The sequence below is a fragment of the Bos grunniens genome, chromosome 22 (genome assembly GCF_055505025.1).
Source record: "Bos grunniens cultivar Pamir isolate PY7600 chromosome 22, Bosgru_T2T1.0, whole genome shotgun sequence".
Taxonomy (NCBI): Eukaryota; Metazoa; Chordata; class Mammalia; order Artiodactyla; family Bovidae; genus Bos; species Bos grunniens.
Window position 1 is genome coordinate 26441675 of NC_141186.1, and position 23765 is coordinate 26465439.

A 23765-nucleotide genomic window follows, 5' to 3' on the forward strand; every position below is an offset into this window, starting at 1 on the left:
GTTATATTTCCCCTGAGCTTGATTTTTATTTGTCACTTCTCATTTATAAATTTTTTAATATATTTTGCCACCTTGGGAGCTTGAGGGTATTCTCCTCCTTATAGAATTTAACACTAATGATTGTTAGGATAAAAATAATAGCTAATATATAATAGTTTCTTTAAAGACGATTCCTCAAATTCAGAAATTCCTTTATCTTGTTGATAATTTTTTTTTTCTTTTTGACATGTTAAATACCTTCCAGACAAATTTAAAAAGTAGAGGATAGCTTTGTATTTCACCAATTCAAGCAGAGGGATGGCATTTTGAGAATTATGACCATAAAATAAATGTTCTAATGCTGAAGACTCAAACTTGGATTAAGTTTTAAAACAGGACACCAATCATGATGTACATTAAAAATCTGTCATGGAACATTCAATAGCTTTCAAAGGAAGACAGTACAATTTTAGTACATTTGTAACAAGCTCTGTAAGAAAACAGGATTGAATTCCTAAGAAAGTATAAATGGTTCCGTAGCTGAAATCTGACTTTGGCAAATAGGCTCTAAGAAAGCATTTTCTGAGTGTGACACACACGGGTGGTATTCCACAGTGGATACAAAGAGGCCCCAAACCCTGTGACCCTAAGCCAGGCCCAGAGCCACACTCTACTTTTCTCATTTGTAAAATTAGAGACTCAAACCAAGTAAACAGACTTTTTGGTCACTGGATCCCTTTGCATTCTTAAATATTATATCTTCAAGTGGTTTTGTAAAGGTAGGTTGTATTTAACAATATTTACCATATTAGAATTAAAAGTGAAAAATCTTCTAAATATTTATTCACTTAAAACAATCCTATTACTCATTAAAGTAAATAACATTTTATCAAAAATACTGAATATAGTGAGAAAAGTGGCATTGTTTTACATTATTACAAATCTCTGATATGTTAATGGACAATGGCTGGATTCTCCTATCTACCTCTGTATTCCATATGTTATGTTTTGTTGCAATAAATGAAGAAGAGCCAACCTTACACAGATGTGTACCTAAAAAAAGGCTGAAATATTTTATAGTTCTTTCTGATTTTTGTGGGCTTCCCTTGTGGCTCGGCTGGTAAAGAATCCGCCTGCAATGCAGGAGACTGGGCTTCGATCCCTGAGTTGGGAAGATCCCATCGAGAAGGGAAAGGTTACCCACTCCAGTATTCTGGCCTGGAGAATTCCACGGACTACATCCCATGGTACCTCAGAGTCAGACATGACTGAGCAACTTTCACTGTCTGATTTTTGTGGACACTGTTTTTGGATAGTACCCCAAAACTCATCAAGCATAGTTTCTTAAAGGTTTCTTGCAATATGAAATCAGAAACCTTATGGATATATTTTCATATTCTGTCATATTAAAATGTTTTATCCACGGGTGCTTTTTAAATCACGCATGATTTTGTGACATGTAATATCCATCTGGAAAAACTATCAGTTACCTGAGTTAAATAAATCTTCCAAATACTGACACATGTCATTACACAATATTAAAATTTCACATTTGTTAATATCGCTGATCTTAGAAATGCCTTAAATGTGGAGATGCTGTCAGTCTCACAGTAGAGGATACAAGCTTTCCACAATTCTAATATGTGCCTAAACACTCATATTTTATCATTGACAATATATATTATCAGTTATTTCTGTTGAAGTGACAGGCTCCCATGATTCATTTTGGGGAAAATATCCATCAAAGTAATGCAATTTTGTCTATCAGTAAAAATGATATCTGGCTTGGCACTCACATAATGACACAATCAAGGAAGACAGACTGTCATAGCAGAATTATTTTATATTTATTTCCAAATTCATCCTATTACATAGAATTATTTTACATGTATTTCCAAATTCATCCTACAGAATATTAAGAAGAATATTCGTTACATAGCAGAATTATTTTATATTTATTTCCAAATTCATCCTACAGAATATTAAGAAGAATGTACTCAAGGATGAAGATTTAATAAAATCAATAATGCTTAACTGTTTCAATGAGGACAGTCTTAAGCAAAACTTTACTTTTTTTTTTTTTAAGATGTTTTGTTGTTGTTATTTTAGTGTAAGTATATGGTCCTGGGAATTCCATAAGTTTGGTGCCAACGCCTTGATCTGTGCTGGGCAAGTGCCTTTTTAGCACCATTGCTTTGGCAACATCAGTGCATAGTGGAACATCAACATGGTGTAAAAGTAAAAAGTGACATCTTGGTATTATTATGAAACATTTGATCAAATGGACTGCTTGAACAAATGTCTGTGACTCTGAGTGGTCCATGAATCACATTTTGAACACCAATGGCCAGCCTAGTGTGACAACTCAGCCATTTCCAATTCTAAAATTCTTTACTTTTGCCTAATGAATCTGATAATTGAATTTTACCAGTTTAGTGGCATTAGCCCAAGTTCAGGCTTTATCCAACTGGACATTTATAAACACTTTAATAACACGTGGAAAACATTCATATCTTCATTGACATTTACTTGGTTCTGACTACCACCTCTTTCTGTGTAGAGCAGGTCTTGAGCATATTGCAAATTCATATTATTTAAATGTTATTACAGTTATAAATGATGAGGGGTGATGCACAATAGCAACGGTCCCTAAGATATCAGCTAGTAACTTGTGAACAACTTGTTTATTAGAACATTATTCTTTGTTAAATTTGCAAAGGTTGTAAAGTCTCAGCCACAACTAATTATTCAGGGAATGAAGCTAATAACCTTTGGGTGTTTATAAGAATATATATTCTACATTATAAATCTTTTCCTCCATAATTAGGCCAATTACAGAGACACCAGACTCGTTGACATTCAAAGTGAATACCTGCCTTACTTCATTTGCCAGTTAGAGCTCTGGAGTACTGAAATAAATGGGTAATTTTCAGATGTTCTGAAAACATGTCATTAATATTTTATAACAATTGTTGTCTAAGGACATTACAGCATGAAAATGCATTAAGTAACTGAGACAACCAGAAATTAAAAAAAAAAAAAAAAACGTGTCTTATGTACTAATACAAAACTTCCTACCATCACTGATGAACTAAATGAGAAAAGATGGAAAGAAAATGTATAGTCTCTGCTCAGAAATCTGAATCAGGAATCCCAGTACATCTTTGGCACTACTGGGAAGAAAATGTAATTATTAACCTCTTTTCCATAAGGATTGCTAAGAACCTTGCTCTTAATTTTTGCACTGCATATTCAAACCCAAAGAATCAACTAAAGATGTATCATTTCAGGTTTTCAACCAGTGTTTGTACATATAGGCCAATATATAAGATGTGTAGGCGAACAGATTTTCACTTTGAATAAAACAGAACTTTAAATTTGTACATCTGTACAATAGGTCTGAGGTCAATACTAATCCTTTGAAGTTTAGATGATCTGCAAAGAATATTTTCAATGCTAAGATTATAATGATCAATGTATCTTATATTATGACTCTCCAAATTAGGTATAAAAGAGATAGTAGGGATCAATACTTGAACTGTATGGATAAAAATATGTAAATAATCCCAAGTGCTTATAAACAGGAAATTCTCCTAAACTGTACTTTAAATACTTCACATATTATTACATAAATTGTGTTTCCAGGTATACTATTTTTCAACTTCTAGTTACTATAACTTGTTCAAGTTGATTTATAATGGTTAAAGATTTACATCCATTTTTACTGATACCAACATATGCTAAGATACATATACCCCCAAAATGACTAACATTTTGATATGACTTCACCCCATAGAATGCTTTAAATTTGCAGAGGTGTTATATTATACTTTTAGTTGTGTACTATGAAAATGCATTTTCAATATTTTTCTAATTATTTTCATTCTTGAATAGATAATTATTGTGAAAAACAAAGTTCATTCAGCTCCTCTTTTGTCCTGATTGGTTGAATGCCATTAACTTCTGAGTCACAACTCTCTCTAAAACAAACTAATCAAATACATAAAAGAAATAACTGTTGCTAATATTGCAGATTACCTTACATGGTAAAATACCACCCGATCTATAGGTTGTATTTCTTGTTATGTGCCAAGTTTGCCTAAAAGTATAAAAGCCTGAGCTGCAAAATAATTAATTATCGCAAGCAGCCAAGTATAAGCCTTCTGAAAAATTTAAAAGGAGAACATGAATTCCATGTAGATTGCTGTAAGACTGGTAGAAATATGGCAGAAAAATCACATGTTCAATATATAATTATTCAACTTGAAAATCAAAATGTAAATATGGACTTCCAAAGTAGGTATTGAATATTGTCACTTTACCTGAAAGTGGTATATCAATAGCTGTTGAGAATTTTAACAGGAAGAAAATTAGAGATGTGATTAATCCTCTTCCACTTAACAACACCTCCATTGCTCTTCAGGAAGGAGGCAGCCCAGAAAGAATGAAAATCGTAATGTCTTTTCTTACTTTTGATCAGAAGCTGGTTACAAACAAACAAACCTGGAAACAAACAAACAAAAGAGTAACACATACTTTAAGTTCATGTACTGTAAATGGTCAACATAACAGAAGTTGAATATATTTTTCTGTTGGCAATAATTTCCTCTTTATCAAACTGTTCTCAAATAAATTCATACAAATTAAGTTTTTCCTCTTTGTATTTAAAATAAAGGACAGTTGATATGGTAAACCATAAACTACTCCCATAATTTTTTTTTTTTTGATCAGAGGAATTTTTACTTGGAATGTACTCTGCTGCTGCTGCCACTAAGTCGCTTCAGTCGTGTCCGACTCTATGCGACCCCATAGACGGCAGCCCACCAGGCCCCCCCGTCCCTGGGATTCTCCAGGCAAGAACACTGGAGTGGGTTGCCGTTTCCTCCTCCAATGCATGAAAGTGAAAAGTGAAAGTGAAGTCACCCAGTCGTGTCCGACTCTTAGCGACCCCATGGACTGCAGCCCACCAGGCTCCTCCGTCCATGGGATTTTCCAGGCAAGAGTACTGGAGTGGGTTGCCATTGCCTTCTCCGGGAATGTACTCTAGTACATTCTAATAAATGTCAGTGGCTTTGAGAGTAACTTCAGTTAAGTAATTTCATTCAAAAGGTGACTCATTTTCAATCTTTATTTTAAGCATTGAACCTCATTTGAGTTGTTCACTGTCAGAAATTTAATATTTTATTTCCCTGGCAAAAGAACTGTTCATATTCAAAATTATCACACTAACAGAAAGTAAATAGCAGGATACAGGGAAGGGAATAGGAAGAATGAATGGTTAAGACCAGCCACTACAACTAAAATTCATGAATCTAGACTTGCCTCAATAAAAACATAAGAGCATCAGTTAATTTCCACTTTGGCAGAAAGTTTATTCATTCCATTGTTGACAGAAATATATTAAGGGTTAAAATATAAATTTCTCCTTACTTTCTCTTGTGATTTTGTTTTATTCTGACATGATAATAGATATTCAAACATTAATTATCATGTACTGTTTTATTGTATTTTACTGTTCTATATTATTTTATTATATAATATTTATAATATATTATATATTATTATTTAATAGTTTATAATAATGTACTATTTTATGATACCACTAGACCATTCAGGGATGACCTAAATCAAATCCCTTATGTCCCTTATGATCACTTCATGGCAAATAGATGGGAAAACAGTGGAAACAGTGACAGACTTTATTTTGGGGGGGCTCCAAAATCACTGCAGATGGTGACTGCAGCCATGAATTTAAAAGACTCTTGCTCCTTGAAAGAAAAGTTATGACCAACTTGGATAGCATATTAAAAAGCAGAGACATTACTTTGCCAACAAAGGTCCATCTAGTCAAGGCTATGGTTTTACGAGTAGTCATGTATGGATGTGAGAGTTGGACTACAAAGAAAGCTAAGTGCCGAAGAATTGATGCTTTTGAACTGTGGTGTTGGAGAAGACTGTTGAGAGTCCCTTGGACTGCAAGGAGATCCAACCAGTCCATTCTAAAGGAGATCAGTCCTGGGTGTTCTTTGGAAGTAATGATGCTAAAGCTGAAACTCCAGTACTTTGGCCACCTCATGTGAAGAGTTGACTCATTGGAAAAGACTCTGATGCTGGGAGGGATTGAGGGCAGGAGGAGAAGGGGATGACAGAGGATGAGATGGCTGGATGGCATCACTGACTCAATGAACATGAGTTTGAATATGCTCCAGGAGTTGGTGATGGACAGGGAGGCCTGAACTGCTGTAGTCCATGGGGTCGCAAATAGTTGGATGTGACTGAGCAACTGAACTGACCTGAACTGCTTTATGGAATGAATGATTCTTTAACTTCAACAGTGATTCCAAAATTTTAAAAGTTTTACACACATGATTTCATATAATCCCTTAATAACCCTTTTATCCTCCTACCCCTAGATTGCCATTTCCCCCACTTTCCTCTATCCACTGATACGGTAAGTTTGTTCTCTATATCTGTGTTTGCTTCTTGCTTCTTTTGCTTTATTCACAAGTTGTGGGTTTTTTAGATTCCAGGTATCAGTGATATCATACAGTATTTGTCATTTTAATGCCCTCCATCAATGTTACTGCAAAAGGCATAATGTCATTCTTTTTATGACTGAGTAGTAGTCCATTGTGTGTGTGTGAGTATGTATGTATGTATATGTGAGTGTACCACATCTTTATCCATTCATTTGTTGGTGGATACTTAGGTTGCTTCCATACCCTGGCAATTGTAAACAATGCCGCAATGAAAGTTGGGAGTGCATGTGTCTTTTCAAATTAGTCTTTTGGGGTTTTCAAAGATATATACCCAGGAGCAGAAAGCTGGGTCATATGCTAGTTCTATTTTTATTTCTTTGAGAACTCTTCATACTGTTTTCCACAGTGGTTGCACCAATTTATATTCCTACCAACAGTATATGAGGGTTCCCCTTTTTCCACATCCTTGTCAATATATGTTATTTGTGTTATTTTTTGGTGATAGACATTCTGACATAATAAAAGCCATATATGACCATCCCATGGTCTTCCCTGGTGGCCCAGATGGTAAAGAGTATGTCTGCAATGCAGGAGATCCTTGTTCAATCCCTAAGTTGGGAAGATCACCTGGGGAAGGGATGACTACCCACTCCAGTATTATTGCTTGGAGAATTCCATGGACAGAGGATCCTGGCAGGCTATAGTCCATGAGGAAGCAAAGAGTTGGACATAACTGGGAGACTGAACAACAACAGGAGGTGAAAGACCTTACTCAGAAAACTAAGACACTGATGAAAGACATTAAAGATGAAACAAACGAATGGAAAGCTATATTGTGTTCTTGAATTAGGAGAATTAATATTGTTAAAATGACCATAGTACCCAAGGCTATATACAGATTCAATGCAATCTCTATCAAAATACCAAGTGCCTTTTTTGCAGAACTAGAATGAATAATTTTAAAATTTGTATAGAAACACAAACACCACAAATAGCCAAAGCAATCTTGATAAAGAAGAAGAGAGTTGGAGGGATCACACTCCCTGACTTTAGAGTATACTACAAAGCTACAGTAACCAAAGCAGTATGGTACTGGAACAAAAACAATCACATTGATCACTGAAACAGAATAGAAAGCCCAGAATAAACCCACTCACTTAAGGTCAATTAATCTACAACAAAGAAGGCAAAAATATATGATAAGCAGGCAAGAATACTCAATAAGTGGTCCTGGGAAAATTGGACACCTATGTGTAAAACAATGAATTTATTAAATTTTTTTCATATATTAAAAAAAAAAAAAAACTCAAAATGGTTTAAAGACTTAAATGTAAGACCAGATACTATGTAATTCCTAAAATGAAACATCAGCAGAATATTATCTGACATAAATTGTTAAAATAATTTTTTGGATCTGTCTCTTGAAAGGAAACAAAAGCAAAATTAAACAAATGGGACCTAATTAAATTTAAAAGCTTTTACACAGCAAAGGAAACCACTGACACAATGAAAAGGCAATCTATTAAATGGGAGAGGAAACTTGCAAATGATATAATGTAACCCTAAAAATGAATTTGCTTTAAAATGTGATAATTATTTTTTCCAGGTATTTACTTTTTTTTCTGTAAAAAGAATTTATTCATTCATTATAACTAGTAGAAAAATTAATGTAAGTAGAGTCAGATAAGCAATTTAATTTATATTTAACTCCAAATATCCTGAGTTTTTAAAATTTCTATCAAGTTGTACCTCAAGATATTATGCAGTAGAGCTTTTCATACAGTTATGCAAGTAGGTAAAATCCAAAGTAGTAACTAATGCTACTGTGTTACTGTTATAAAATAGAAAGTCTAAAAAGACAACAACACATTTATATTTTGACTACAGTTATATTGATCATGAAGGAAAATACTCCCAACTCCCTCCACGACATTCACAAAATGTTATGAATCTTTGTTCTTAGAGTAATGTCAATTTTACTTTGTCTGATCTAATTTGACCCATGTGTAAAATGGAAATTGGAAAAAAAAAAAAACAACAAACTACCCTTGCGTGGTTCAGAATATTTCCTAAAATGAAAAATAACTTACGCTGGTAATTAAAAGTATTTTCAAAAAGGTTATTATGTTAAATGACACCATTTTCCTGGTGAAATGAATTATCCCAGTCAACAAAATAAAATGTGAAAAAAATTGATTTCATTATAAAAAGCAGAACATTGCCTGAAGACAAAAAACTCAGTTCTACATTATTTGTAGAGAGAGAATGAATCATTTAGCTACTTCTAAGGTAAAAATGTAAGATGAAAATGTTAATTCCTTGACCTTTGAATTTTCCTTTTCCTTCTCTTGAAATACTGTGATAATATACCATGATAATAATCTAAATTCATTGTTTATAGTTATATATAAACATTTACCTGCAATTTATTACTTAACATTCTGTTCCATTAATAGTCAATGCTGATTTAAAGGTGTTTTATGCATTTGAGCAGTCCTCTATCTGTAGGGAGTAAGGCTTTCAAATGCTATTAAGAGACCAAATTTCCAGATTAATCTGTCATCCTACCCTGAAATAGAGAATAAAAATACTAGACAGTCAAATAAGTGAGAACAGGCTTTAATTTCAATTAATTACTGATTTAGGTTAGTGAGCTCAACTGTCTCTAACTGCCATAGTAAAATATCTCATAGATATGAATTGTTCTACAGTGACAGTATGACTTTTGTAATTTTAATGATTTTAACCACATGGTCTTGATCCAAGAAATTCTCTCCCATAAAAGCATGCCACATTGAAGCCCTGGCTTAATATAAGGATATAAATTCAGCCCCATAACAAACAATGATGACATCCTTAGTTTCCAGAATAGGGGTAACAGTTAGTTTTATATCTGACCTTATCACCTGCAGGGATTAGCTTCAATTTACCTGAGACTTATAGTTAAGAGGCTGTTACATAAAAGTAACTGGAAGTTAAAATATGACCCCCTGCAAGCAACACTCCATTAGGTGGTGATGACGACAGCCCCAAACAGCTTTCATACTGAAAAGGGAATGTCAGTCATAATCTCACCGTCAGAAGGCATAAAAGGGCATACTATTAGTAATTAGGTTTTACAACAGTACAATAACAATAAAAGCACATTCTCATTTATCTTTGTTCAAAGAATACAAATTTAGAGAATCCGTGGTGGCTCAATGGTAAAGAATCCGCCTGTCAGTGAAGAAGACACAGGTTTGATCTGTGATCCGGGAAGATCCCACTTGCCCCAGAGCAACTAAGCCATGCAAGAGCCCGGAGCCACAACTGCTGAGCCCACCTGCTGCAGCTACTGAAGCCTGCGTGCCCTAGAGCCTGTGCGCCACCGCAACCAGAAGCCTGCCCGAGAGAAGCCACCGCAATGAGAAGCCTGAACACTGCAACCAGAGAGGAGCCCTGGCTCTCTGCATCTAGAGAAATGCCTACGCAGCAACAAAAACCCAGCACAGCCATAAATTTAAAAAAAAATTTTTTTTGAAAGAATATTAATTTAACGCTTTATATCAAAACTCAAGATAAAAGTCATTATTGGAACTCAGGATGGTGCTGACACTAAGACAATAAAAAAAATATATACTAAACTATTTTTGAGGCATAGTTACATAAAGCTGATTAAATGACATTAACTCAGATCCAAAAAAGAACCAATGAATTTTTATGAATCTGGACCAACTGGGTTACATCTTCCTGCCATGCTAGATCCTGCTCAGAAACAAACAAAATATTCATGACATCTCACTCAAAAGGAAATGGATGTCTCACTGTTATTAAATTGACCCTTCCTGACTTAACTTTTCCAGAATGACTAGCGTGACAAAAACTAGGAAAACATTGGTTTCAACAGAAACAGAAACATGGATAGGCATGCATACCACACGAGACGCTTCTAATACAGCAATAAGAAAATGAAGGTCTTTGTTTCTCCAAAACAGCAGCCTCTAACATACACGCATCAACAACATTACAAAGTGAACCCATAGATCTGTATCATGTTCTTAACACAGCTTCACTGTGGTAAATCTGAACAAATTACTCTCTTAACTTATTCATTTTCTGCTTTAGGAACTGGAGGAGAGTGGCTTAGCCTTTCCATTCCACCTGGCCTCCGTAAGTAAATGTCAAGATACTGCAGACTGCTGACCAGCCACAAAAGAGAAAAATATGTAGTAAATAAGAATATGGAGAATGGAGTCAGTTTATCGTGACTTCAAAGCAATCACTCACTAATTATGTAGCCGTGGGCACTTCATTTAACCTTTACCATTCACGTCTATAAACGAATATAAGAGTTGCCACCCTGTAAGCATACTTAGCGAGTGTTAAGTGAGGTAATATATGTTTAGCATACATGAGTGAGTGAGTGAGTGAGTGAGAGAAAGTAGCTCAGTCGTGTCCGACTCTTTGTGACCCAATGGACTATACAGTCCATGGAATTCTCCAGGCCAGAATACTGGAGTGGGTAGCCTTTCCCTTCTCCAGGGGATGTTCCCAACCCAGAGATCGAACCCAGGTCTGCCACATTGCAGGCAGAGTCTTTACCAGCTGAGCCACAAGTGAATCCCAAGAATACTGGAGTAGGCAGCCTATCCCTTCTCCAGCGGATCCAGGAATCGAACCAGGTCGCCTGCATTGCAGGCGGATTCTTTACCAAATGAGCTATGAGGGAAGCCCTAGCATACATGACAGGATAATAAATGCAATTTACTACTAGTGACACTGACGGTAACTTCGTTGTTAGTGGTAACTAGGATATAGCCTCTGGTAATAATATTTTGATTCAAAGAGTATAGATAACCTGTAGGGCTTCTATTAGAGTAATAAAATCATAATGACTTAAAACACTTTTCACTACACTATCTAGTTCAGTTCAGTCGCTCAGTAATGTCCAACTCTGAGTGACCCCATGGTCTGCAGCACCCCAGGCTTCCCTTCTCCATCACCAACTCCTAGAGCTTACTCAAACTCATGTCCATTGAGTTGGTGATGCCATCCAGCCATCTCATCCTCTGTCGTCCCCTTCTCCTCCTGCCCACAATCCTTCCCAGCATCAGAGTCTTTTCAAATGAGTCAGCTCTCCGCATCAGGTGGCCGAAGTATTGGAGTTTCAGCTTCAACATCAGTCCCTCCAATGAACACCCAGGACTGATCTCCTTTAGGATGGACTGGTTGGATCTCCTTGCAGTCCAAGGGACTCTCAAGAGTCTTCTCCAACACCACAGATCAAAAGCATCAATTCTTTAGCACTCAGCTTTCTTTATAGTCCAACTCTCACATCCATAAATGACTACTGGAAAAATCATAGCTTTGGCTAGACTAACATTTGTAGGCAAAGTAATGTCTCTGCTTTTTTAGTATGCTGATCATGGCTTTCCATCCAAGGAGCAAATGTCTTTTAATTTCATGGCTGTAGTCACCATCTGCAGTGATTTTGGAGTCCAAAAAATAGTCTCTCACTGTTTCCATTGTTTCCCCATCCATTTGCCATGAAGTCATGGGACAAGATGCCATGATCTTAGTTTTCTGAATGTTGAGTTTTAAGCCAACTTTTTCATTTTCCTCTTTCATTTTCATCAAGAGGCTCTTTAGTTCTTCTTCATTTTCTGCCATAAAAGTGCTGCCATCTGCATATCTGAGGTTATTGATACGTCTTCCAGCAATTTGATCCCAGCTTGGGCTTCATCCAGCCTGGTATTTCACATGATGTACTCTGCATAGAAGTTAAATAAGCAGGGTGACAATACACAGCCTTGACATACTCCTTTCCTGATTTTGGAACCAGTCTGTTGTTCCATGTCCAGTTCTAACTGTTGCTTCTTGACCTGCATACAGATTTCTCAGGAGGCACATCAGGTGATCTGGTATTCCTCTTTAATAATTTCCCAGTTTGCTGTGATCCACACAGTCAAAGGCTTTGGCATAGTCAATAAAGCAGAAGCAGATGTTTTTCTGGAACTCTCTTGCTTTTCCAGTGATCCAACGGATGTTGGCAACTTGATCTCTGCTTTCTCTGCCTATTCTAAAACCAGCTCGAACACCTGGAAGTTCAAGGTTCACATACTGTTGAAGTCTGGCTTGGAGAATTTTGAGCATTACTTTGCTAATGTGTGAGATAAGTGCAATCGTGTGGTAGTTTGAGCATTCTTTGGCATTGGAATGAAAACTGACTTTTTCCAGTCCTGTGGCCACTGCTGAGTTTTCCAAATTGGCTGGCATATTGAGTGTAGCACTTTCACAGCATCATCTTTTAGGATTTGAAATAGCTCAACTGGAATTCCATCACCTCCACTAGCTTTGTTCATAGTGATGCTTCCTAAGGCCCACTTGACTTCACATTCCAGGATGTCTGACTCTAGGTGAGCGATCACACCATCGTGATTATCTGGGTCATGAAAGTCTTTTTTATATAGTTCTTCTGTGTATTTTTGCCACCTCCTCTTAATATCTTCTGCTTCTGTTAGGTCCATACCATTTCTGTCCTTTTTTGTGCCCATCTTTGCCTGAAATGTTCCCTTGGTATCTCTAATTTTCTTGCAGAGATCTCCAGTCTTTCCCATTCTATTGTTTTCCTCCATTTCTTTGCACTGATCACTGAGAAAGGCTTTCTATCTCTCCTTGCTATTCTTTGGAACTCTGCATTCAAACGGGTGTATCTTTCCTTTTCTCCTATGCCTTTCTCTTCTCTTTTCACAGCTATTTGTAAGGCCTCCTCAGACAACCATTTTGCTTTTTTGCATTTATTTTTCTTGGTGATTGTCTTGATCCCTGCCTCCTGTACAGTGTCACAAACCTCTGTCCACAGTTCTTCAGGCACTCTGTCTATCAGATCTAATCCCTTGAATCTATTTGTCACTTCTACTGTATAATTGTAAGGGGTTTAATTTAGGTCATTCCTGAATGGTCTAGTAGTTTCCCCTACTTTCTTCAATTTAAATCTGAATTTTGTAATAAGGAGTTCATGATCTGAGCCACAGTCAGTTCCCAGTCTTGTTTTTGCTGACTGTATTTACTGGTGAAATGCTATTAATAGATTTTAAACACTCTACTAAATAGAGTTGTTTTTTTTTTTTTTAAGGTGTGGGTGGACCATGTTAGATTGATAACAAAAAGTCTTCCATTCTCATGCATCCACATGCTTTGCCAGATGACTTTACATGTATTTCCTCACTTCTTCAATCTGGTCGGCTTTGACCAACAGTGTAAGTTCTGAGTTGGGGCTTCAAGAACTCATGCATGTTTTATTCTCTCTTTTGGAACTCTGCTCAGTATAGACTGCACTAGCCTACCGGAAGATGAGCGACATCTTCGCATCACCCTCTATAATCCTGGCCAACAGCCAGCCAGCCACCAATGTGGAAGGAGAGCCACCCTACATGAGCCAGCCCCAGATGACCTGCCAGTTGGACACACATCTAAGAGCAGCCTGATCAGTATCCATCCAAGACTGGTTAAGATCAGCAGAACTGCTTGTGTCCTGCCTGGGGTTCAGGACACCCTACCCCCAAACATGCACTTTGACATATTGAGTATTTTAAGCTGAAGGAATTTTAGGAATGGGAAGGCCTGAAGGACTCTTTGACCTTCTCCTGAAGCAAATTCATAAAACCTTCATGTAAGAGCTGCCCTCCTCTACCATGAGGAAAAGGAACATCCTTATCTCTGAAGATGGAGGGATGCTGCCAAGAATCCAAACAAACAGACCTTGCCAAGTTTCCTGCAGGTCACTACACTCAGCTCAGATGCCTTTTTTCCTACTGCATTTCTACAACTTTCTGCTCTTTCTCAAGTGTAGCATGAATAACCACTTGTTCAGGTCTTTATTTCCTTATGCTGCTGAGTCATGTCAGTTGTGCCTGACTCTGTGCAACCCCACAGACGGCAGCCCATCAGGCTTCCCCCATCCCTGGGATTCTCCAGGCAAGAACACTGGAGTGGCTTATTTCTTTATGAGGGCTCCCATATCACATAAAACTTAGATTAACAAACATGCAACTTTATTTAATATGCCTTTTGTTTCAGAGACCCACTCAAGAGGAGCAGAAGAGTAGAAGGGAAAATATATATATTTATATTTCATCCTCTATATACCGGAACAAATGGTAGACTAACCAACAATAACAAATGTGTCTTTTATGAAATCAATCTGTTTTAGCATGGTTGCAATGCAGGAAGGGCTAACTGATATAGTGCAGAAAGCATAAAAGAATTGATACAGTGTTGATAAATGCTGAAGCTATGGAATAGATATATATGGAAATTCTTTATTTTGAGGTATATTTTAATATTTCCATAATAAAGACATTTTTAATGTTTATTCAATCAATGGAAATCAGAGATTATCCTGAAGTATTCCAATAGCAGTAAGGAGATTCCTTAAGGCAAAACAAAGTCTTGAGAACTTCCACTAGCTTACTTGTAGAACAAAAGAAAATAGGAAGAAAGGTTTCTTTAAGGCTACCATGCTATCCAGACCTCTTCTGTTTGAACTAGATTCATACTGAATCCCTTTGAGCGTAAGTGTATCTCTGGTCCACACATCCTGAACAACAATTATATAATGTAACACAATGCTTGTTTCTTATTGCTTTATGATTTTGTAATGTCATGGTCGAACTAAAGAAAATATAAACCCAAAATATAGTAATTATTTTAATCTGGGTAGCTGTTAGTAGAATACTTGATGCCTTCTGGTATTTCTTTCATGCTTTGAGTCTTAACTCACTGATTTTGCACTGTTTCTATTGGAGTCTGCTTTAAATTCCATTACTAAAATATAAAAAAGGCAAAAAGGAATAGAATAAATCAAGATTACATTTTCACACTGAACTATTATATGCTACCTTTCTAAATTGAAGAGAAACACAAGTGTTTTAAAATTAAATGTCTTGTTGCTTTTGTTAATATATTCTGCATAATAATCATTCCTAACAGCCACTTGTTTTTTACACTTAACAGTAATGGTGTCATGTTTACTCAAAAACCTCTGACACTATTGTTCTCCAAAGGTCCTACTGAATTATAAATGCTTTCTTCCTTGAAGGAAATAATGTAATGCAAATTCATATAATTTAATCTCAAAATATGGACATTCCTACTTCCTTTTAAAATGAACCAGAATCTGACCAGTGAGGTAATTGATCAAAAACAGCTTAGAAGGCAGCTAGTTCAAGATACTAAAATTTATCTTGGTGGTATTTTCCACATTCTTGCTATTTTCTGTTAATAATAATTTTTCACAAACATGCTCAGGTCAAATTTCTAAAGAGAAAATATAATAAATCAGCTTCAAAAGAAAAAAAAAACCTCTCATGATCACTGTTTCTAAAAGCCTTATATCTACTGCAACAGCTACACAAAGCAGCCATGTCAGCGGCTGTCCATCTGCCATTTCTAAAGAAGGCATAGAAGGTAATCAGCCCCCAAAAGTGCTGTGTTGACATTCCTCTTTACTGAGAAACAGCATGAAGTTGCTGCTGCCACCATGATTTCTGGGGGTCGGAATTAACTTCATGCATGCTAAATCATTAAATAACATTTTTCAACTAAGAAGCTTGAAATAGATCAGCAGCTTTTATTATAATCAGCAGGAAGAGATATATTATGACATTGGTATCCAAATTGCAGCTTTAAAAATAACTCAATGGATCTGTGTAATAGTCTGGCTTGGTGTCATATCATAGAATTATGTAAATTGCATTTTATTTTCAAAAATAAGGGCTTGAGAATTAGTGACACTTTGTAACACAAAATGTCTTATACAAAGCCATCTGACATTTTCAGGATGGGGTGGATGTCACCCTCACTTCCCTGGGACCTCACGTGCCCCTTTACACAACTCCATTTTATGTGCTTATCAAGCTAAACGATTCCCTTCATTCCAAAATTAGGTCTTATAGGGAGGAAGTCCAGCATATTTCCATAAGCCTAAAGTGTGATCTGAATCACTCAACACCTTGAAACTGGGAAAGGATAAACACAAAGAAAATGAAAAGGCTTTTGTTCACTCACATGCTTGGCTAATACCATAAATCAATTTACAAGTGTCATAAACACAGTAATCCTGAAATAACTGTTAATGGGCTTTTTGCTCTGAAAACAAAGGAAATATTGTACATTACAGCTAAATCCATTCAAACTGTTTCATGTCACTGAAATGACAAGACAAAAGAATTGTTTGGAGTTATAATTCACCCTCCCTGCAGGAGATGAAATAAATGTAGATTTTTACTATGAGCCAATTGATTTTATTGGGAAAATGTCACCATTAATTAATAATTATGTTGGATAAACTAATATCATTAATATATTATCATTTGTTTGATTAAATAGCAAAATACTGAGCTTGAACACTGACAGGAATAAACTACATCTAACAGTTTTTTGTCTGTCTGTTTTCCCTTTATTTACCTATAGATCCCAAATTCTTACCAAGCAGTATTCTGAGACAATATCTAATTCAAATCCTTTCAAAATGGAGAAAGAGAAAAGAACCAGATCTCAAGGTCACTTGACTACAGTGATGGAGAAAATGATCTATCTTACATCTCCACATGTAAGTCACGTACTGAGTCATTTCTCACAAAACTCTTACACAGTGATAATCACCTCGTGAACTTTTTAAAAATTGAGGAATAACACAGATGTTCTAAAGTACACAAAACTTAGGTATACAGCTCAGTGAATTTTTGCATATGTATACATTTGTGTCACCACTTTTCAAACCGTTTAAGGAGTTCTAGTGATACAAAGCATTATATTAGCTTCCTTCCTGGAGGGACTCCAGATGCCCAGTTCATAGGAGAGCAAACCAGTTTGTGTTCCTCTAGTCTACGGCATCCAAATGAGGGTGGCATCCGGGTTATGTGGGGTGGGGGACATGTATAATTATAATTTTTATTTATAATTTTTAAAGAATTATATACAATATTATATTAAATATAACAATATTTTTTAAAAAGAAAATTTATTTAAAACATACATAGCTTTTAGATGGTTTTAATATGCCTTTTTTACTTTTCTGTATTAGTCAAATGTTTCTCATGTACATGCTCTACTTATAAAACTAAAATAAGGGCTCTCAAGTTATTTTTTGCACTTGCTTCATGAGCATATTTGTAAGAGATTTTATACTCCTCGGGGCACATGCCACATCCTATCCACCCTTATTCTGCATGTCAAAACCATAGGAGACACTCAATAAACCTTTATAAATAAATGAATGAATGAATTTCATACACTCATTCACAAAAGAATATATTCTGCATAAATGTACAATGTTGATAAAACTCTAAATACATCTTTTTTGTTGTTCGTGCAAAGACAACTCAGAAATTAAATTTTCCTAGTCATTAAACTAAGCAAGGATTGTATATGTAAAACATTGATGTAAACATTGCTAGGCTTGTTTCAATAACAACTGCTAACATAAGTAGAACTTTCAATGAATATGATTAATTTTTATCAGCGTTTATTTGAGGCCAACTATTTATATAGCTTTTAGTGGTTCTGACAATTGCCAACAGAAGTGAAGTACATTTTATAAAATTTACTTTAGAATACTTCAACATAAACGATGTTAGAGTTGCACAGATATGATGTGTGTGTGTGTGCTAATTTGCTTCAGTCGTATCTGACTCTTTGCAGTCCCATAAGCTGTAGCCTGCCAGGTTCCTCTGTCCACGGGATGCTCCAGGCAAGAAGACCGGAGTGGGTTGCCATGCCCTCCTTCCAAGGGATCTTCCCGACCCAGGGATTGAACTGGAGTCTCTCCTGACTCCTGCCCTGGCAGGTGGGTTCTTTACCATAGTGCCACCTCTAACCCATAATCTTCCCAGATGGCTCAGTGATAAAGAATCTGCCTACAATGCAGGAGGTGCAGTTTCAATCCCTGGGTCAGGAAGAGCCCTTGGAGAAGGAAATGGCAACCCACTCCAATATTCTTGCCTGGCAAATTTCATGGACCGAGAAGCCTGGCGGGCTAGGGGTCACAAAGAGTCGGATACAACTTACCGACTAAGCACGCATGCATGCATAGTTTAGGTAATATTTGAAAGGTTTTAATCAAAACTCTTCTCAATTTCTAATCAAATGTAAAATTGGCTATTACAAGTGCTTCAGCTATCTTTATTTTTTTAAGTATCAGATGGCTTGTTCATCACCAGGAAAAATGTTACAAGAATGTTCCATGGTAAAACAAATAGTGTTCAAGATATAGAAGGACTATCTTGAAATATTTGTCCAGAAACAAGCACCCCTACATAAATAGGATATAAAAATCAAGCAAGCCCTACAGCCTACAATTCCACTGTACTCTTGGCTAAGAATCCTACTCGTTCCTGCACTGACAGTGTTTTCCTCTTTCCAGTTTAAAGAAGAGCTGAATACAGCAACTAGAACAGCAACTCAACACCTCTATGGACCCTTCCTGCAGAATTCTAACACAATGCCTTGAAGATTTAGTGCCCAGGACTCCACTAAGCTGACAGAGTAGAGGGTATAACTGAATGTGGTGTGCATGCTTGTGAGCACACATATATGAGCACATGTGTACATTTAATGCTTAATAAATATTTATTTCCCTGGGAAACTTCCACCTAAGACTGTCCATGTCCCAAAGCACCTGATAACCACGTTGTGAGAGAGAAGAATGAAAACCCTCATCTTCTTTTAAGTCCTGGAAACTATCAGTATCTACAAAAATGATGAAAAAATGGATTGGGTCAAGATGCAAACATCAATAAATTATTATATGATATGAACTTCCTATGCGGAGGCACTTTCAACAAAGATATTTATAAATCTGAAGAAGTTATATACCATTAACCTTAACCTTGGCTTCTTTCAAAGGTATAAAGAATACATTCCAACCACTGGCACTTGAGTATGGTCTTATTTTTCCTTTAATATTCAAAAAGCACTTAAGGTTCTTATACTGACTGTGAGGGTCATCGCTGTTAACAATTGATAATGACTATCAAGCACATGAACAAGTCATTACTAAGTCATTCAGGGAGGACAGATTGGATGATGAAGACCACAATTTGGGGTATCTTGCTTCTGATTTTCTTTCTATACTATTTCACAGTTCAGTTCATCTCAGTTCATTCACTCAGTCATGTCTGACTCTTTGCAACCCCATGGACTGCAGTATGCCAGGCCTCCCTGCCCATTACCAACTCCTGGAGCTTACTCAAACTCATGTCCATTGAGTTGCTGATGCCATCCAACCACCTCACAAGCGCTTGTTAATTGTTTCCATCTTTTCAGTTTTGCTCCCACATTTCTTTTTCCATTCTCTGAGGCAAAAGCATCCAAGGCAATTTATTGGATAAAAATGTTAAAGACCATATAGTAATAGTGTAACTTTCAACTTACTTTCTCTTTAAATTTGTAGTTCATAAAGTATTCTTCTTGGCAATTCAAAACTTTTAGGAGCAATATAATGAAGCAAATTAGCTATGATCAGTGAGTTCTGGGACACAGTAAGGAAATAATATTTATGCCTCATCACAGTGTAGGGGTTGCCAAAGTGGGATTTCTCTATTCAAGTTTATAAAAAGGTATAAGTATTTTTTTAAGAGTCTAATAGATGTACAAATGCCTAGTTATGTTAGAAATTTAAAGCTGGTCACTAAACAAGTTCTAAAAAGCAATCCTATTCTTCAAGTCATAAAATTCAAAGTGTGATTCCGAGGTACTTAAGAGAAATTTATAAAAAGCCTGCAATGTCCTTTGGTTTATCAATTACTCTTATTATGCAGTATAAGCATTAGATGGGATTAGAGCTGACAAAGTTGACTGATAATCCTTTGTATTCCTATGAGAAGAATTAATGCAGCATCCTGGGCTGATGACCTAGATCTCTAACCCCTTATTATTTTGTACTTGCTTTCCACGAACAATAAAACATCATCACCTTATACATCATTCAGAACTGATTACCTTGTTTATCTGTACTATAACTAGTTAGATACAACTTTCTGTGGTAGAGTTATATGGCTTCCGTAACACATAAGTTAACAATGTGAAATAATCTTACGCCGTTTGATTCTAATATTAATACTTTTTAAACTGTATTTAGTGGGTATTATCATATACCATTTTAAAGTTTTTGTTTTTTGCCTTTTTATAACAAAAATATACCCTTATGAAATTCTTATAGAAAATTAAATATGATACATATTTAAATAATTAACATGTAATTATAATAATTAGATGAAAAGATTACACATGTCTCTTCTTCCTCACCCTAGCCAACACTTAAGGTATGACCACTTCCAGATATTTTTCTATGGCAACACGTATTATATAATAATATATAATTTATCTATTTTTACACAAATGCTATCATGTATCTGTGATATTCTGTTGAGTGAAAAGGCAAGCTGTGAACAAAGAAGAACCAAAGAATGTGGGTTTACCAACCAGTTCCACAAGGTTTGAGTCATGTCCCCCTGCCTTTGCCCACCTGCTGTGCAACCAAAAGGAATTCAGGATGGAAAACAGGATGAGGCACTCTGTGTTTTGGATAGACGGGCCCTTAGATAGTCAGATGCATGGGCTTCCCAAGTGGCACAGTGGTAAAGAATCCACCTGCCAATACAGGAGACGCAGTTTCAATCCCTGGGTTGAGAAGATGCCCTGAAGAAGCAAATGGTAACCCATCCTGGTATGCTTGCCTGAGAAATCCGGTGGGCAGAAGAGCCTGGCAGACTACAGTCCATGCAGTTGCAAAGAATCAGACACAACTGAAATTGTGTGCACACTATATATATATATAGAGAGAGAGAGAGAGAGAGGGAGAGAAAGAGAGAGAGAGAGAGATTGCTTATTCTCTACCTCTTCAGAGAAGTTTTCTCATAGCTAAGTGAGTGGCTGCCTAAGGGCTATCGTCCTCAGTAAGGTCTCTGAATAAAACTTAAATCCAAGAGTCTTATCTTGTGCGTCTTTAAGGCAACAAAATCATAAAGTCCTATTTATAGAACTAACAACTAAAGACCATGAGGCTTTTCCTGGGCAAGACATTTCTTCCTGCTCATTTCTGTTTAAGAAAAAATTGAAAGATTTTAAACCTCTCTGGCTAAAAATTATACTTAGGACCTGTGTTGCTGCCAGTTTTATGAATGTTTTTAAGTTCATCAACATTCCCAACATTAATTCATTTGTTGGATATTTCCAAGTACAAAGAACATTCTACTATAGAAATTTTCTTTCATATTATATTATTTTGTGACTCCAAAGACAATACTATATGCATTGTGCCAACTTAAAATTGGTACTTGCCTTCTGCCTCTACAAGGATTAATCACAAGCCGCTGTGACCACTGACCTCCAACACACCCTGCTTGCCACCTCAGTGGAGAGATCAGAAATGAGGCACTCTGTGCTCTGGGAAAAACTGGCAGAATAGGACTTCAGATAGTTAGACACTTTCAGGAGATCTTATGAGCCCAACTTTTGCATCCCTTCATATCTAAAAAAGCACTAAGATGATAAATGGTGACATCTGCTTTTCGTGAGTAGCAATAACCTTCTGCAAAAATGTGGACTTGATTGCATGTACCATCTTCACCAAAATCACATACATATACTGAACTTCCCCTTGAACTCTTCAGAGCAATTTCTCAGAACTAATATCTTGTCTCCCAGGCCGTTGTCCTCTTTTTGCTCCAAATAAAACTTAACCCTTACATTGTACACTTTTTCTCAATCAACAATTGGAATATACTGAAGGAAAGTGAAGTTGCTCAGTCATGTCCGACTCTTTTAGACCCCATGGACTGTAGCCTACCAGGCTCCTCCGTCCGTGGGATTTTCCAGGCAAGAATACTGGAGTGGGTTGCCATTTCCTTCTCCAGGACATCTTCCCAATCCAGGGATTGAACCTGGGTCTGCCACATTGTAGGCAGATGCTTTACCATCTGAGCCACCAGGGAAGCCCATGAACACTGGAGTGAGTAGCCTATCCCTTCTCCCTTCCTGACCTAGGTATCAACCAGGGTCTCCTGCATCACAGGATGATTCTTTACCAGCTGGGCTATCAGGGAAGCCCCTGCTGACTCTGCTTCAGATCATATTCCTGCTGACCTATAAGCTATCTCTATCAGAAAGACTCAAACCTCAACATTTAGACTCCTTAAACAGCAAATCCTGGAGAAGGAAATGGCAACCCACTCCAGTACTCTTGCCCGGAAAATCCCATGGACAGAGGAGCCTGGTAGGCTGCATGCAGTCCATGGGGTCACTAAGAGTTGGACACAACGGAGCGACTTTACTTTCACTTTTCACTTTCATGCATTGGAGAAGGAAATGGCAACCCACTCCAGTGTTCTTGCCTGGAGAATCCCAGGGACAGGGGAGCCTGGTGGACTACCATCTATGGGGTCGCACAGAGTCAGACACGACTAAAGCGACTTAGCAGCAGCAGCAGCAAACAGCAAATCCAGAGGTGCATTCATTTTCCTCTTACGGTAATTTTCATCTCAGCACCATCACCCCCCCGACAAACACACCACCCACCATGATCAGAGCTAAAAGCTTGGGTCCCCTCAGTGTCCTCAACAAATCTTATTCATTTTTGTTCTGTCATTCAATCTATGATTGCCTCTAGATTCTCTCATTATTTCACTTGGTGTCATATTACAGCAGGCTTCTAAAATTTTTCTCTAACCATTTCTCTAAGTTTTCATTTCTTTCTTCAAATTCTTGACCAGTTTATCGTTCTGAAACCCAGTAATGATCTTGTTCTTCCCATACTGAAATCAGGTAGAAGTGGTTAAATACTTATTGTTAAAGTGGGGCCAGGATCTGCAACCTGGATAGAAGGAAAAGGGAAGTGGAGTTTTTTATATGGTATTTCCAAGCAAGCTCACTCTTCATAGGTATCTGTGTTACCCTGTTTGTAGACACACACAGATGCAAACTATAGCTGGGGACTAATTGTCCTGAAGCCACGCGTAAGTGCTGATGTGGTTTCATTGCTTCCCCATCAGGTTAGTATAATGTGCAAACCTCCAAGCCTATGGGAACATAATATACAAACCCATCTTTTCTCCTTGTGCAAACTCATGGAAGGAGAATGGGTTTTCATAAAAAAGATCTACATATTTTATAAATAACTAGATTGATATTTATAAAGTCAAGATATTACATCCTCCAAATATGGTATAAGAATTCAGTGAGGCAACATTTCTACCTAATATTGTACCTGGAACATCACAAGTTCTTAAAATTGGTAGCAATGGTGGGTTTTTTGTTGTGATTTACTCG

The 23765-nt window shown here is 36.7% G+C and overlaps 1 protein-coding gene across 31 annotated transcripts in view; it reads right to left on the reverse strand.

Annotated features, from left to right (window-relative positions):
- CHL1 (cell adhesion molecule L1 like) overlaps nt 1–23765 on the reverse strand; it is a 355943-nt gene that overhangs the window by 90610 nt on the left and 241568 nt on the right. For 29 of the 31 annotated variants that reach the window (XM_086366681.1, XM_086366694.1, XM_086366676.1 and 26 more), the window contains one exon: nt 4302–4482. In XM_086366681.1, the coding sequence (XP_086222807.1) occupies nt 4302–4392 (91 nt within the window). In that variant the 5' untranslated portion in view covers nt 4393–4482. Of the gene's footprint in view, nt 1–4301; nt 4483–8877; nt 9028–23765 lie in introns of those variants that run through there. The other 2 variants (XM_086366687.1, XM_086366678.1) reach the window with 1 other exon arrangement.